Genomic DNA, 15,109 nt, shown 5'->3' with positions numbered 1-15,109 from the left:
TCAGAAAGTCAAGGAAGAAAAATGAAAAAATTTTCTAGCCTGTGAGAAATGCGACTAGTTTCTTCCCAGTATTATTTTCTTCTCTGTACTTCTTTACTTATCTAGAATTCTTCCAAAATAGAAATTCATTAATGAGAGGAAATGGTTTGTTCTTCCTAAGACTGAATCCACATGACAGTTTTGTTGAGTAAGGAAAGTCATCCCAAACTAGTATAAAGCAATTATTTAGCCTTGTTCATAAAAGGCAAAATTTCTTTCTAAATTATGAAGTAATGAATAGTGTAATTACTCTTAAAAGATATGTAGTATGTCCTGATCAGTCCATTGTATTTTTTAAAGTCATAACTTCCAAAATCTCTTAGCTTCCCTTCACCCCGCAGTTAACAAACACATAGATCTCACACTAGGTTCATCCTACGTATGTCTCTTTTAAGAGAGAAAGATGTCATCTACTTAGTTTGAGGCTTTAAGAGAATAGAAATATGTTTACGTCAATAGGTCTTTTCCAAATACCTGCTTTAAAGAAATTTTGAGGACACATTATTTGAGTTCAATTCTGATAATTTAAAGTGTTATACACGCTGTTTTTGAACCCGCAGGCTTTTTTCTTAGAAACCATAACTAACATTTGTAAAGCGCAGGAAACAAAATCTTCATTAAAAAATTAAACATGTAAGTAACTATGTTGCACCATTTAAATATCAGCTCATAGCTTCCATTTAGAATTTGTATGAAATCATGAAGGTGGCTGCATGCCTAAATTAAGATGCATTTCTCCACAGGAAAATACTTTTAAAAACTCCTAGTAAAGGGCTCAACAATTCAAAGACAAACTTTTGGAAAACACATTTTAAATGGTATAAATATTAACAAGAAAATAAAAAGCTTATAATCCTTTCCCTTTCAAGAGAAAGGAATGCATCTTTTAAAAAGCCCTGCACTAGCTCCATTTTTATGTTATGTTGGTATCACATTACCTGATTCGTCTAGTGATGGACACAAAGAGGTTACCTTTGAATAGAAGCTTTGTACTTATATATTTGACACTGGTCCACTTCATCTTTCAAGCCAATCTCTGTGTGACTGGAGTAACAGAGATGGGCAAAAGTCCTTTGCTTTTTACACACGGACATTCCCAGAGCCCCCAACTTGCAAAAACAAAGTACTTTGTGTTGTTTGGCTTTAGTGCATTTGTGTTACTCTGTTTTAACACAAATCCAAGCAGTTTTACATATGCAATCTACAAAAATGTGTCTTCTGAGATCGTAGAGTAACACAAGTTCCTTGTGTTTACTTTTCCACAAGTACATCCTCCAAAATTTAAAATGTCACTTGTGTGAAAAGAAACTGTTTGTGTTGATTTAGTCCCATGATTTGTGTGCTAGTACAACATTGCATATACATTGTACGTAGAGTGTTTGGGGGAATTGTTGTATATGTGTCTCAGCATTAAACCCAGATTTGCTTTTCTTTTGTTAATGACAGTGGAGAAGGTCAAGACGATGCAGGGGAACTTGACTTTAGTGGTCTCCTGAAACGTAGGTGAGAACCCAGTGATGGAGTGAGGCGCTTTGGCCTGGAAATCTTTTAGATACCCACTCAGAGAAGTCAAGTTTAAAGTGGATCTTTTTCAAAGAATTTCTCATTTCTTAAAATGTGTTTTGCTTATGGAATATTGTAACAGTGTTGATTAAGACACAGTGAAAAAACTGCCTACTAATCTGCTAAATATTTTAGCTGATGCTTTTACTTTCTTTTTAAATGTTATATGACTCTTCACATATTTTCTTAGTAGGGGATGAGGAAATTTGAAAACTGAGACAGAAGACTTAAATGCCTGAAAACTTCTTATTTCTCTCATGATTTCTATTATTTCAATCATGATCCCTCATCATGATTGAATAAATAAAGCTGCCATTCTCCTGCTTTTGATATTTGACTGAAAAGTCAATTTCAAAATTTTGGTGGAAGTCTCAGCAGATGTATATATTTATGTGTATATATATATATGTATATATATATACACCTACTTTAACATAGTATTGATGATTTACTGTATTTCATCAAATCTAAGACACCATGCTAATATATACCTGTATTATAAACCACTAAGCAATGAAAAAAATTGTCCAAATAGCTTATTATGACATACTGCTGATTATAAGGTACATCCTTATTTCAGAGATATTTAAAATGCCCCAAATTTGCATTTTTAGAAGGGATAAAATAGTAGTGAAATGGTTTAGTGTTTAGTATTATCACTCACGCTCCTTTAACTTTGTACTCTCTGGCAATAAAATTTATAAACTTTCATTATGGATATTTAGTACACAACCATTTTATAGAATTTCTGCCCTAAATATGCATATTTGTTTTTTGTTTTTAGTCGCTCAGTCGTGTCCAACTCTGTGTGACGCCATGGACTGTAGCCCACCAGGTTCCTCTGTCCATGGGATTTCCCAGGCAAGCATAGTGAAGTGGGTTGCCATTTCCTTCTCCAGGGGATCTTCCCAACCCAAGGCTCAAACCTGCATCTCCTGCATTGGCAGGTGGATTCTTTACCACCTGGAAGTCCATATATGCACATACATAATCATAAATAGACTATATTATATATATGTTATATATAAAGATATACATGTCTAGATAGTTGCTGTAGCACAGAAGAAACATAAAGAAAATGGCTTTTGCTAGGATGGTGTTTATGTACCAAATTTGTGAATAAACAGTAAAACTACAACTCTAAATTTATGATATATAATATTGATATTGGGCTTCATTTAGTCTTTTAGATTCACTTCTTATTATTCTTACTGCTTTCTATGTCTACTGAAAATCATGGGTATAGATATGCTTCAAAACAAATTACAAATGGTAATAAATAGGCTTGTCTTCATTCTTAGTTTAGTTGGGTGGTTTTATTCAAACCCCTGTGAATGAAATATTCACCCCCAGCTCTAAACATTTAAGCTGAGAACAGAAACATTAACAGGTGCCATTTATTAATAACCAAATGGATATTAGCCAATCAATAGACTTTGGCAGTATCAAAAACATCATTCCTTCTCTGGATACTTCAAATAATCATTGGTCTCAATAATATTTATTAATTCTCCAAAAGTATTTTAAAGCAATAGAATATGAAGTGACCTTAATGAGCCACACTCTTCCTGCTCTACAAGTGAGAGACCAAAGACCAGAGAAGTTGAGTGACTCACCCCAAGTCATTCAGGTAGCTTGAGGGAGGGCAGGCACCTACATCCAAGTTCCCTTTTCTGAGTCAGCACACTTCCTGTGACTCCACATAAGAAACATCACTCTGAATCTGCCTGGGAAGTTGGCACCTTGTACATTTATAACAAGTTAAAACTTTAGGAAGACAAGAGGTTTTGGGTGGTTTTTTTTCCCTGCAGTCATTTACTCAACCAGGAAAATGCTAAATGCTTTCTTTGTGTAGACTATAACACTAGTTGAGGTGAGGAAAAGAAATCCAATGCCTTCCAGCGCCTGGCACATGGAAAGATATAAATACATATTTGTGGGAAGAAAAAGGTAGTGGTTAAAACATGGATTTGAGTCTCAGCTCTCCCATTTACTAATTACTGGACATGACTTTGGTCAAGTGATATGTCCTTTCTGAGACTTGCTTTCCACAACTGTAAATGCAGAGAATAAAAACTACTTGAGTATTATTGAGAGAATTAAGTTAAATGTAAGAGACCAGACTCATACAGGTGTCAAATAAATATCCACTTCCCCCCGAAATGTGACATTTTCCCTTGAAGAACTTACATTAGTATCAACGATTTAATTTGTACTTGCCATCTTCCTCTACAAAGATTGAATCGTGCGCTGATTTTCAATACTCCCTGAAAGGAGTTCAGGGTGGAGAGCAGAAATGAGGCACTGTGTGCTTGGAAGAAAAACTGGAAGGACGGGTCTTCAGATAGTTATATTCAGATATTTTCAGGAGCTGATTTTATGAGCCCAATTCTCATATCTCCTCATATCTAGAAAGCATTAAAATCCTTTGTGATAACGACTGTTCCTCATAACTAGCAAAAGCTTCATGAGACTAGCAGAAATTTTCCAGAAAAATATGTGCTTAATTGTGTGTATTCCCCCTTCACCAAAATCACAGATATACTGACCTTCCTCACTGCCTCTCTGGAACAGTTTCTCAGAGCTATCTGAGGTGCTGTCTTTTAGGCTGCAGTCCTCATTTTGTCCCAAATAAAACTTAATTCAGAGCTCTCACATTGTGCAATTTTTTTAAGTTGACATTAGTAAAGTGACAAAATACACATACACACACATAATCAGTCAATAAAAATGTAATAGATTATTAAGTGCCAAGTCTGATTAAAAGGAAAAGGAAAGAAAAAAGAACACGCTAGTTCTATCAGTGGTTTTCAGAGTAAAAGAAATCTAATTAATGGTCAAAATGACTATAGAAAAAAAGTATTAGAAAAAAACTGAGCAGTCAACATGTCTCTAGTTCTCATTTTCTTCACATCCCCTAATTATGATTTTGACTCATAATTAGATTGTTGTCACCGTGAGACTATATTCATTTAATATACTACGTACTAACCCATCAGTATAACTTTGGAAATCATTGTGTTTTCCTACTAATTTGTGAATTGCATGTGTTTTCACTGTAGTAATAACATGTGGTAATAACATTTCTACTCCTAGAGTGTATGGCAAAATCCTCATGAGAATAAATATCATTAGCACCAACATCTTTATACAACGAAATATCTCCCTGCCCTGAACAAAGTTAGCATGTTCCAAATAGACATTAGATAAATCACATTTAGTCTTTGGGCAGTATCTTGTTATGAGACCTGACCTATATAAATACTTTAAAGTTTTATTCTACATAAAATTTCTATAACTGCTTTGTATTTCACTAGGATTGTCAAGTTATAGAAATTTTGATGTAGATGGAAGTACTGTAAATATTATATAGGTCTATGCTAATTCTCAGAAAGGAATCAGTAGTGCCTATAGAAATTTGGATTTTTCTCCCAGCTGAAATTTAATATAGCCGTACAGATACGGTCATGTGCAGCCACCATGGTAAGTAAAGATATGTTCTGAATGAGTTAAGGAAATACTACAGATGGGCACCTTGACCTCATATTCCAATACAAAATGAGGAATCCATCTCCTTGCTATTTGGGTTTCAGTTGAGTGGTGGAGAGGAAAGTAAGGAAGAGGCAAGAGGTTACTTGTGTTTGTATACAAAGCGTGATAGGATTAAGGTCGTGGTAGAGTGGGATGTATTTTGGTGTTAATGAAAAAAATGGTGAGGATGATCAGTTTTATGAATCTATCAACAAAACTGACTCAAGAAATCACACTGAAAATAGTCTTTATTCCTTAGTGACTTCCTCGTGTAAACATTCACCCTTACACCTGGATATTCTCAGCGTTTGATGTGTACCTCTTGTTAGCTCTTTTATCTGTCTTTGTCATTGATATCTTTAAATCTTTTCACCAATGTCAAGTGGATATTTGAAATACGTGGGTAATTCTTTTTGGTTGAGATACAAATGGAACAAAATGTAGAATGGGATGATTTTACAATGTGGAGACTCAGGTTAATATGACAAAAATAGAGCAATAATAAAGAGGATTGAAGAAAGTCCCACAGGAAAAAATAAAATGTATACACACACATACACATTTTAATCGCAATTCTCCAAGACTTCCTACAAAATATTTAAATGTTAAATTTGAAATGTAGACTGCTTTCAGGCAATAGATATAGTAGACCTGACAAATTATTACTAATATTTCAACTTCAGGACAATTTTCTTAAGCTTATCAATTTCCCTATGTTAATAGAGGGCGTAGTTACCATTTCAGTGAAATGAAGAGTTGGATCTTGAATCTTTAAGAAGCACATTTTCCTAATGGTGTTTCTAGTCCTTCCCATAAAGGTCGCTGAGGGACCAATGACCTCTCACTTTCTTCCGTTATCCAGATGTGCCTCAAAATCGTTTACTGGGCAAAAGACTTACATGACAATGGAAATTAGATATGCAGAAGCCATCCTTGCCTAATGCCACCCTAAACTCTATTCCATTCTCCTACCCTTCCTTATGAGTATAACCCAGTATTTCCTCAAGAAATTCTGAAATGGGTATAATTAATATGACAGTGCAAACATATGTAACTCATTATTTGCTATCATGATAGCATGCACCTGTTTTCACACTGATGTTTAAGATGTGTTGACCAGTTTTCCTGGAAAAATCATACCCAAACCAGCATTATTCACAGTAAGTAGTCACTAAAATATTTCCAGTCTAACCTTAGTCAATAAAAACAGTCAACTAAACTTAAACAAAATTGGAACTTCTTAGCTAGTTAAGGAAATCAATTTAAATTATATTCAGCATTTACAACTAAGGCTCTTTCCCTGAAGAGGGCTTATTCCTGAGTTTTGTTCCACTTTTAGCTTTTAAAATACGTACAAGTGTATGTACTTTAAATCCTATGTATGTGTGTGTATACAGTAGTTATATATGTTCTTTATATGTTCTATATGTTCTTTTGCCAGTGGTCAAAAGTTAGAGTCATGATTTTGATAATCACAGTAAGTTACTGTTAGCTTGTTCATGGAACACTTTATGACTTGCTTTATAGTTTCACACTTATATTTTCATGATTCAAAGCAGTTTATACCCAAACTACTTCTAAAAAAGTTCCGGACAGTACTTTTAGATGAAATATGAGAGAATTTTGAACCTCATTCTTTTCATTCTGACAATTTACGAAAAAAAAAAAAGAAGTTTTCTCTTTAAAATAATATGTATACACAAAAATCATATGAAAAACAACCAAACCAAACAAACAGAAGCAAAGACCAAGTGTGCTTAGTCACAGTTTCAAATATTTTTTGTGTTAAAAAAACAACAAAAAATGGTTAATGTACACATTTACTAACATGGTAGGGAAAATGCTATTTCCAAAATCTGAAGATTTGAAACACTGTTATTGGTACCATCTCCATGCAGAGTTAGGGTATGCACACCAACGAAGGCAGAAGGAGCATTGTTCTTTCATGGACCAACACCTAAAATCTTCTGGTTCTTAAACCTTATTTCAATATCTAAATCCTAGATGAAAACTGATCTTTTAAGTTTCTCCAAATCTCATCTCCTATTTGGATTTTCAGGTTGAAAATAAGTAAAAAGAGCTAAACGATATTTCCTGAAATCTTTCTATCTCCTTAATACTGTGTTTTTAACTAGGAAAACGAGAGCGTTAATGCAAGTGCACGGATCTGATCTTTGACTATCTAGAAGTTGCACTGAGACTTCATGCAAAGCAGACTTTCTCCTTGGCTATTTAAGTACTCAGGCTATAAACAGAGCTTTTAGCGCCGAACCAAAAAAATCGGTACCATACTCCGACTTTCCTGGTCTTTAAAGGCCAGTGGGCAGCTATTAAACTAGGCAATGGTTCTCCCCGGATAGGGAGGTGAAGCCGCAGGAGGAACAACCCGAGGTAGACGTGTGGGAGCTGCTGAAGAATGCGAAACCCAGCGAGTACGAGAAAATCGCCTTCCAGTACGGCATCACGGACCTGCGTGGTATGCTCAGGCGGCTCAAGCGCATGCGCAGAGTGGAAAAGAAAAGTGCAGGTGAGGACGTCTGAGCGCTCCCAGCGGAGACGATAAGCCTCCCTATTTCCTCCTGGGTTTACAGGTCGGACTAGCTGCAGTGGCATTTCTAGGGGTTCCGCTTCTCTTGGTTAACTTGGCTTCGGGTGAAATAGTTCATCGCCCCGCACGTCTCAGCAAAGTAGGCAGTGGACAGCTGCTGAAGGTTCAAGGTAACAAAAGTACATTACAGTGACGCAACGTGTAATGGAATATTAAATATTCCCGTGTTCCTGCGGATTTCTCAGCAGCCCCTTTCTCCATCCGCTGCATCTCTCTCAGGTTCCTGGTTCTTATCTAGGTAGAGTAGATTCTGTGTTTGTTTTACTGTTAACATTCTTCCACCCATTTGATGCGTCATGGGGAATTCATGTCTCACACCTGCTGAGGTAACCCAAGTGTCTAAGCATGTCAATATTTGCGCAGGTTTCCACAGTACCAAAACTGTGATAAGCTTACTGTTTCAATCAGTCAAAGGCATTCCATTTAAGCTCATGAGTGGTTGGAAGTATCTCATAAATTCTATGATTTAAAAAAAACTATCTGTAAGCTAGATATACACAGATAATGCCAATGAAACTGAAAATAATCATTTTAGGAGAATAAGCATGTCCTTCAAGTTCAGATTTCATTTGGATATTTTATATTATACATTGCCCAAAGAACGAAGACAATCATTTTTAAAGCCTCTTCAATAATTCTTTACTTGTGTTCCTTCCAAAAGCATATGGACTCTCTTAAAAAATTTAAACCATCTTATTATTTGTAAATCAATGCAGAATTCTAAAATATGAGGGATTATTTGAAAGTTTCCTATTTTTTCTTTTTGTCTCAGTTTATTCAGTTTTAGGTTTTCAGATTGACTATTTAAATTCATATCATATGCATATACATATTAACATAGTTTGGTATCTTCTCTCTACTAGCTTTTGCAAGAATTCTTGATCCTGCATATCAGGTTGATAAAGGAGGCAGGGTAAGATTTGTCGTGGAACTGGCAGATCCAAAGTTGGAGGTGAAATGGTATAAAAATGGTCAAGAAATTCGACCCAGTACAAAGTAAGTCAAATTTGCAGATAATCAGTAGTAACTGTATAAATCAAAGAGTAATTTGACTTGATTTTCTATGCCTGAAAGCACTTTTTAGTTATATTCGTATGATGCAAAATCATATGAGGGGACGGCAAAAACTTTTTATGTATTTTGGAAGCATTGAAGTTATGTTGCTATATAAATTAAACCTTGCCTTATGTTTTAATTCTATATAAACTGTTTCAAGTACTTGTAATTATGATTTTGTGTCATTGTAGGTTATATGTGATTACTTCAGAGCATTGCCAAACTTTGCCCAATTTAAGAAAATTTGAGAAAAATTGAAATATGTATTCGATATACCAGTTTGTTATAGGAATCACACTTTATAAGGAGATAACTTTTGTTCTTCCAGAATAGCATCTAAAGCCTATGTTTTATTGTTTTTTGACCCTTTTCCCAAATGAAGGAAACAAACTAATCCCTGATTTCTGATGGTATTGCTAGGCTATTAGGAAACGACTTTACAGAGATCCTTCTCAGTCTGAGAGATTTTCAACTCCAGTATATTTTTTTAAGTTAACAGGAACCATGTGTATATTTTTAAAGGGCTTTAATCCTGAAAATCTGTCACTTCTGTGGAACAATTAGGTAGTTTCCAATTTCTTAATGTGGTCCTGCTCTCAGAGTGACTTTGTGATAATAATGTTTACATCTGGTAAAAGTCTCTTGAAGGCAGCCTGAATTTACCAAAAACATAATTTTACTTGGTTATTTTTATCTTGAAAAATGTTGCTTAGTGTTTTGTTCTTGAAGTCTTCGAGAATTTGCCAAGTAAGAACTCTTTCTTTCATCTGTTATAATGCTCTAATATACCCATCCATAATCTAGATCACAGATAATCAAATTTTGCAGTCTTCTGGATTTCAGGTTTTTGTTTCCACTTAAGTTCTTTTTCAGTAGATGATAACTATGATATATATGATAATACTAGTTCTTAAGCTCATTTAAGATAATATCACATTGTATAGAATTACCATCTATATTAATGATTAAATTCATATTATTGCTTAAATTGTGTAATCATTTATTCACCCAATAAAATGTCACTGGGCTAGCAAGGAGTGAATTCAATAAATCAATGAAAAATAGAAACTTTCTCTCCCTCTGTAGAGTAGATGAATTGATCACTTTAAAAAGTGTAAGGAGTTAAAAATCTTAGCCTACTGTATTTTCCAACAATAGGTTAAAAATTGTTCATTGGTAAATATGTGAGTACTGATTTTATGTTTGGAATAAAAAATATGTGTGCTAAGTTGCTTTAGTCGTGTCTGACTTTTTGCAGCCCTATAGAATATGGCCTGCCAGGTTTCTCTGTCCATGGGATTCTTCAGGCAAGAATACTGGAGTGGGTTGCCATTCTCCTCTCCAGGGGATTTTCCCAACCCAAGGATCTATCCTGCATCTCTTATGTCTTCTGCATCGGCAGGCGTGTTATTTGCTACTAGTGCCACCTGAGAATTCAAAAAATCATATATAAAAGAAAATAATGACAAATATTATATGCAAATATGCATATGTATTACATTATGTGTTATAAAGATAGACATTGACTTCATGTTTAATGTTTATTAAGCTATGTAAGATATGGCTAATAAATTGCAGATCAAAATGACTATTTCTGACTTTCAAATATTATGGAATTATAAGCCAAATTTGCTGGCAATAAAGAAAAGAATAAAATTGGATTCACAGATTCTGTTTATCTTCCTCCTATTTAAAACAGATACATCTTTGAACATAAAGGATGTGAAAGAATCATGTTTATCAATAACTGTGTGCTAACAGATGATTCGGAGTATTATGTGACAGCTGGTGACGAGAAGTGTTCCACTGAGCTCTTTGTGAGAGGTAAAGGGAAATCTCTCACGTAACCATTAAGAGTCAATGGCTTTCCTTCTCCCAGGGGTAATAATCAAAAATGAAAATGGTGACGTGAGCTCTTGGGCTCCAGAGCAGAGATAGTAGTACCACTCGAGATGGTTTAGCTTGGGGTTGTCAGATTGGCTCTGGATTGAAGCATCTTTGTGCGGGTGTTTATAGGGTATCCTAATTAATCTTCAGGTTTGTTGAAGACTAGAAAAGCTGACAGGAGAAAAAAACTGTTGAGTAAAAATGTCTTGTGGTTTGGCTCATGTAAGTAGTATTTTGCAATTTAATTGCTCTAGGGATAGCTTTTGAAACCCAACAAAGCCTACTGGATAACCGTTTCACACATTCAGCTCATCACAAATTCATTTCCTTTGAAACAGCTTCGTTAGTAAAAGTCATCGATGGTTGGCACTGAGGTTGCTGAAGACCATCATTTACTAGTGAAAAGAGCTGGAGGGTGTCAATGAAGCCATGAAGCATTTATTTTCTTTATGAGGACCTGTGACTAAGACAGCTTTGTAATCTTGCACATCAACTACACTTCAATTTAAAAAAAATTTAAGACAATTCTGTAATCTCTATCATCTGTCTAAAACCATAAGTAGAGAATTTTAGTGTTATAGATTTTCCTTCCTCAGAAATGTCTATCTTCTGCTATCTTATTTGCCCAAAGAAGACTATTTGATACAGTGTGTCTGTTCTCTAAAACAATCATTTATTTGATTTGAAGAGTTCTTGGGAAACTATGTGAAACTTACCCAAGGCTGCCAACTGTTTATTTTACCGTGAAAAGTCATTAAAAAATCCACCTTCTAACTACCACCATCTAACCATCACTCTGTGATCAACCACACTTTCTTACTGTTGCGTTTTCATCTGTGAACAAACCAGGGTCATGAGCAGATTTTGGGGCATTTAATGATTCTGATTTTCTTTTTTTTTTTTTTTCCACAATAGAGCCTCCAGTTATGGTGACCAAACAGCTGGAAGATACAAAAGCTTATTGTGGGGAAAGAGTGGAATTAGAATGTGAAGTGTCTGAAGATGATGCCAATGTAAAATGGTAAATAGATATCCTGAAGTCTGTCCATTTTTAATAAACAAAAAAGGGCCTTCATACTTAGGAGAGCAGGAAATTGCTTTTACACATGTGAAAAGGATCTCAACCTCATTTGTGTTAGTAGAAAATGTAACTAAAACTATCCCAAGATACTGGCTTTTTTCACCTGTGAGACTGAAAAAAAAAAAAGATTAAGATAGCTATATTGATAAGGATATAGGGAAGTAGGCACTTTCTAGTAAATGAATATTTCAAGGTTCCCCATGTCTATTTGACTCCAAAGCCCATAGGTGCTCTTTCTGATACATGCTCTCACTATGCCATGATGGCAAGTTTTATGGAAAATATACTTTTTTTATGTTACTCCTAGTCACTTTATTGTCACAGTATCTCAGAAAAATATTTTAGACTTAGAATCACCAAATTACTTGAACGTTTCTTAAAAATAAAAAACATATTTTGGGGGTCAGATGGGATGTGTTTTCTCAAGTTCACTGGGAGTAACCTCAAAATTAAAGACTAGAAGATCTGGAATCTTAAAATCTTGATTGAGAGACAGTATATTCTGCAGCAGGAATCACTAGTAATTTGGTTTAGAACAGATTGTTCATTGTAACCTAGAATCATAGCTATCTTTAAAATGTATTAAAATGCTATTCTTAGTAGTGTGCATCAAGAGCCCAAACATAGGTAATATCTACCCTTAGCAGCTTTATCTAATTGATCTTGAGTGAAAGAAATGGGATTTTGTTTTTTTAATGTAATTTTCAGGTAATACTTCTTACAGTAGTCATCTATTGATAGAGACTGATCCATACATTCTTTCATTCAACAAGCAGTTCTTGAGTGTCTGGTGACTACCTCTTGAAGCATTTTTTATAAAACTTTAAAAAAAAAATCATCTATTTAACTCAGGTTTAAGAATGGTGAGGAAATCGTCCCTGGTCCAAAATCAAGATACCACATTAGAGTTGAAGGCAAAAAACACATTTTGGTCATAGACGGAGCAACAAAGGCTGATACTGCAGAATATTCTGTAATGACAACAGGAGGACAGTCATCTGCTAAACTTAGTGTGGACTGTGAGTAAGACTTCCTTGTATGTCTCCCAAGTTGTTTTACTAGTGTGTTGTGTTTGTTAATTCAGTTTTAGAAAAGTTTCAATCTGTTTGACTTCGACCTGTGACAGTTTTAGATGTGTCAAATTAGATTCCATTCTAGCTGAGTGTCTATATCATGTCAATCAGAGTCTCTAAGAACTTAGTACACAGTTTAATAGAGTACCAGTATTGAGAAGGAACTCTCCACCATGACCCATCCGTCTTGGGTGGCCCTACATGGCTTGGCTGGAGAGTTCTGACAAAACGTGGCCCCCTGGAGAAGGGAACGGCAAACCACTTCAGTATTCTTGCCTTGAGAACCCCATGAACAGTATGAAAAGGCAAAAAAATAGGACACTGAAAGATGAACTCCCCAGGTCGGTAGGTGCTCAATATGCTACTGGAGATCAGTGGAGAAATAACTCCAGAAAGAATGAAGGGATGGAGCCAAAGCAAAAACAATAGCCAGTGTGGATGTTGGAAGCTGTGGTGATGGAAGTAAAGTTTGATGCTGCAAAGAGCAATGTTTCATAGGAACCTGGAATGTTAGGTCCACAAATCAAGGCAAATTAGAAATACTCAAACAGGAGATGGCAAGAGTGAACATCAACATTTTAGGAATCAATGAACTAAAATGGACTGGAATGGGTGAATTTAACTCAGATGACCATTGTGTCTACTACTGTGGGCAAGAAACCCTTAGAAGAAATGGAGTAGCCCTCATAGTCAACAAAAGAGTCTGAAATGCAGTACTTGGATGCAATCTCAAAAAAGAATGATCTCTGTTCATTTCCAAAGCAAACCATTCAATATTACAGTAATCTAAGTCTATGCCCCGACCAGTAATGCTGAAGAAGCTGAAGCCGAACGGTTCTATGAAGACCTACAAGACCTGCTAGAGTTAACACCCCCAAAAGACATCCTTTTCATTATATGGGACTGGAATGCAAAAGTAGGAAGTCAAGGAACACCTGGAATAACAGCCTAACTTGGCCTTGGAGTTAATGAAGCAGGGCAAAGGCTAACAGAGTTTTGCCAAGAGAACACACAGGTCATAGCAAACACCCTCTTCCAACAACACAAGAGAAGACAGACTCTACACATGGACATCACCAGATGGTCAATACTGAAATCAGATTTATTATATTCTTTGAAGCCAAAGACGGAGAAGCTCTATACAGTCAGCAAAAACAAGACCAGGAGCTGACTGTGGCTCAGATCATGAACTCCTTATTGCCAAATTCAGACTTAAATTGAAGAAAGTAGGGAAAACTACTAGAACCATTCAGGTATGACCTAAATCAAATCCCTAACTATTATACATTGGAAGTGAGAAATAGACTCAAGGGATTAGGTCTGATACACAATGCCTGAAGAACTATGGACAGAGGTTTGTGACATTGTACAGGAGGCAGTGATCAAGACCATCCCCAAGAAAAAGAAATGCATAAAAGCAAAATGGCTGTCTGAGGAAGCCTTACAAAGCTGTGAAAAGAAGAAAAGCAAAAAGCAAAGGAGAAAAGGAAAGATATACCCATTTGAATGCAGAGTTCCAAAGCATATCAAGGAGAGATAAGAAAGCCTTCCTCAGTGATCAGTGCAAAGAAATAGAGGAAAAAGGAGATGAGTCCTGGGTGTTCATTGGAAGGACTGATGTTGAAGCTGAAACTCCAATACTTTGGCCACTTGATGCGAAGAACCGACTCATTGGAAAAGACCCTGATGCTGGGAAAGATTGAAGGCAGGAGGAGAAGGGGACGTCAGAGGATGAGATGGTTGGATGGCATCACCAACTCAATGGACATGAGTTTGAGTAACCTCTGAGAGATGGTGATGGACAGGGAGGCCTGGCGTGCTGTAGTCCATGGGGTCGCAAAGAGTCAGACACGACTGAGCGACTGAACTGAACTGAGAAGGAAGTATAAAAATCACCTGCCAGAGAAGTTACCCAAATGGTTAAGAAATGTTCTAATTCCAAAACTATATAAATAGATGATAAATACTTAGATATGATATCAAATCCTGATATCCTATTTGCTTAATCCCTAGGTGAATTTGCTATCTATTCAATAAACATTCAACATTCTATAATTGTTGAATTATAGGGGTGAGAAGTTACTCAAACTAGTGGGCCTCAATTGAGAAGATTGTAAGAGCTAATCCACTGATAGGCTTTAGAGGTGTGAGAGAATTCATGGCCTTCCTCAAATACCCCGTGATGATAGTAAGTTCTTAATGGCAGAGCCTGTCCCTTCCAGTTAGCCATGAAAACTAGAATAGCAAACTTCACAAGAAGATCAGTTATAG

The 15,109-nt window shown here is 35.8% G+C and overlaps 1 protein-coding gene across 22 annotated transcripts in view; it reads left to right on the top strand.

The window, feature by feature from the left end:
• MYBPC1 (myosin binding protein C1) overlaps nt 1-15,109 on the top strand; it is a 94,587-nt gene that overhangs the window by 39,979 nt on the left and 39,499 nt on the right. For all 22 annotated transcript variants that reach the window (XM_043880861.1, XM_043880860.1, XM_043880857.1 and 19 more), the window contains 6 exons: nt 1,486-1,542; nt 7,494-7,660; nt 8,605-8,737; nt 10,497-10,621; nt 11,600-11,705; nt 12,618-12,784. In XM_043880861.1, coding sequence (XP_043736796.1) covers nt 1,486-1,542; nt 7,494-7,660; nt 8,605-8,737; nt 10,497-10,621; nt 11,600-11,705; nt 12,618-12,784 — 755 coding nt within the window. The remainder of the gene's footprint in view (nt 1-1,485; nt 1,543-7,493; nt 7,661-8,604; nt 8,738-10,496; nt 10,622-11,599; nt 11,706-12,617; nt 12,785-15,109) is intronic.

This window comes from Cervus elaphus, chromosome 22, assembly GCF_910594005.1.
Source record: "Cervus elaphus chromosome 22, mCerEla1.1, whole genome shotgun sequence".
Lineage (NCBI taxonomy): Eukaryota > Metazoa > Chordata > Mammalia > Artiodactyla > Cervidae > Cervus > Cervus elaphus.
Note: the sequence above shows the minus strand (reverse complement) of the source record. Positions and strands in the feature narration are given on the sequence as shown.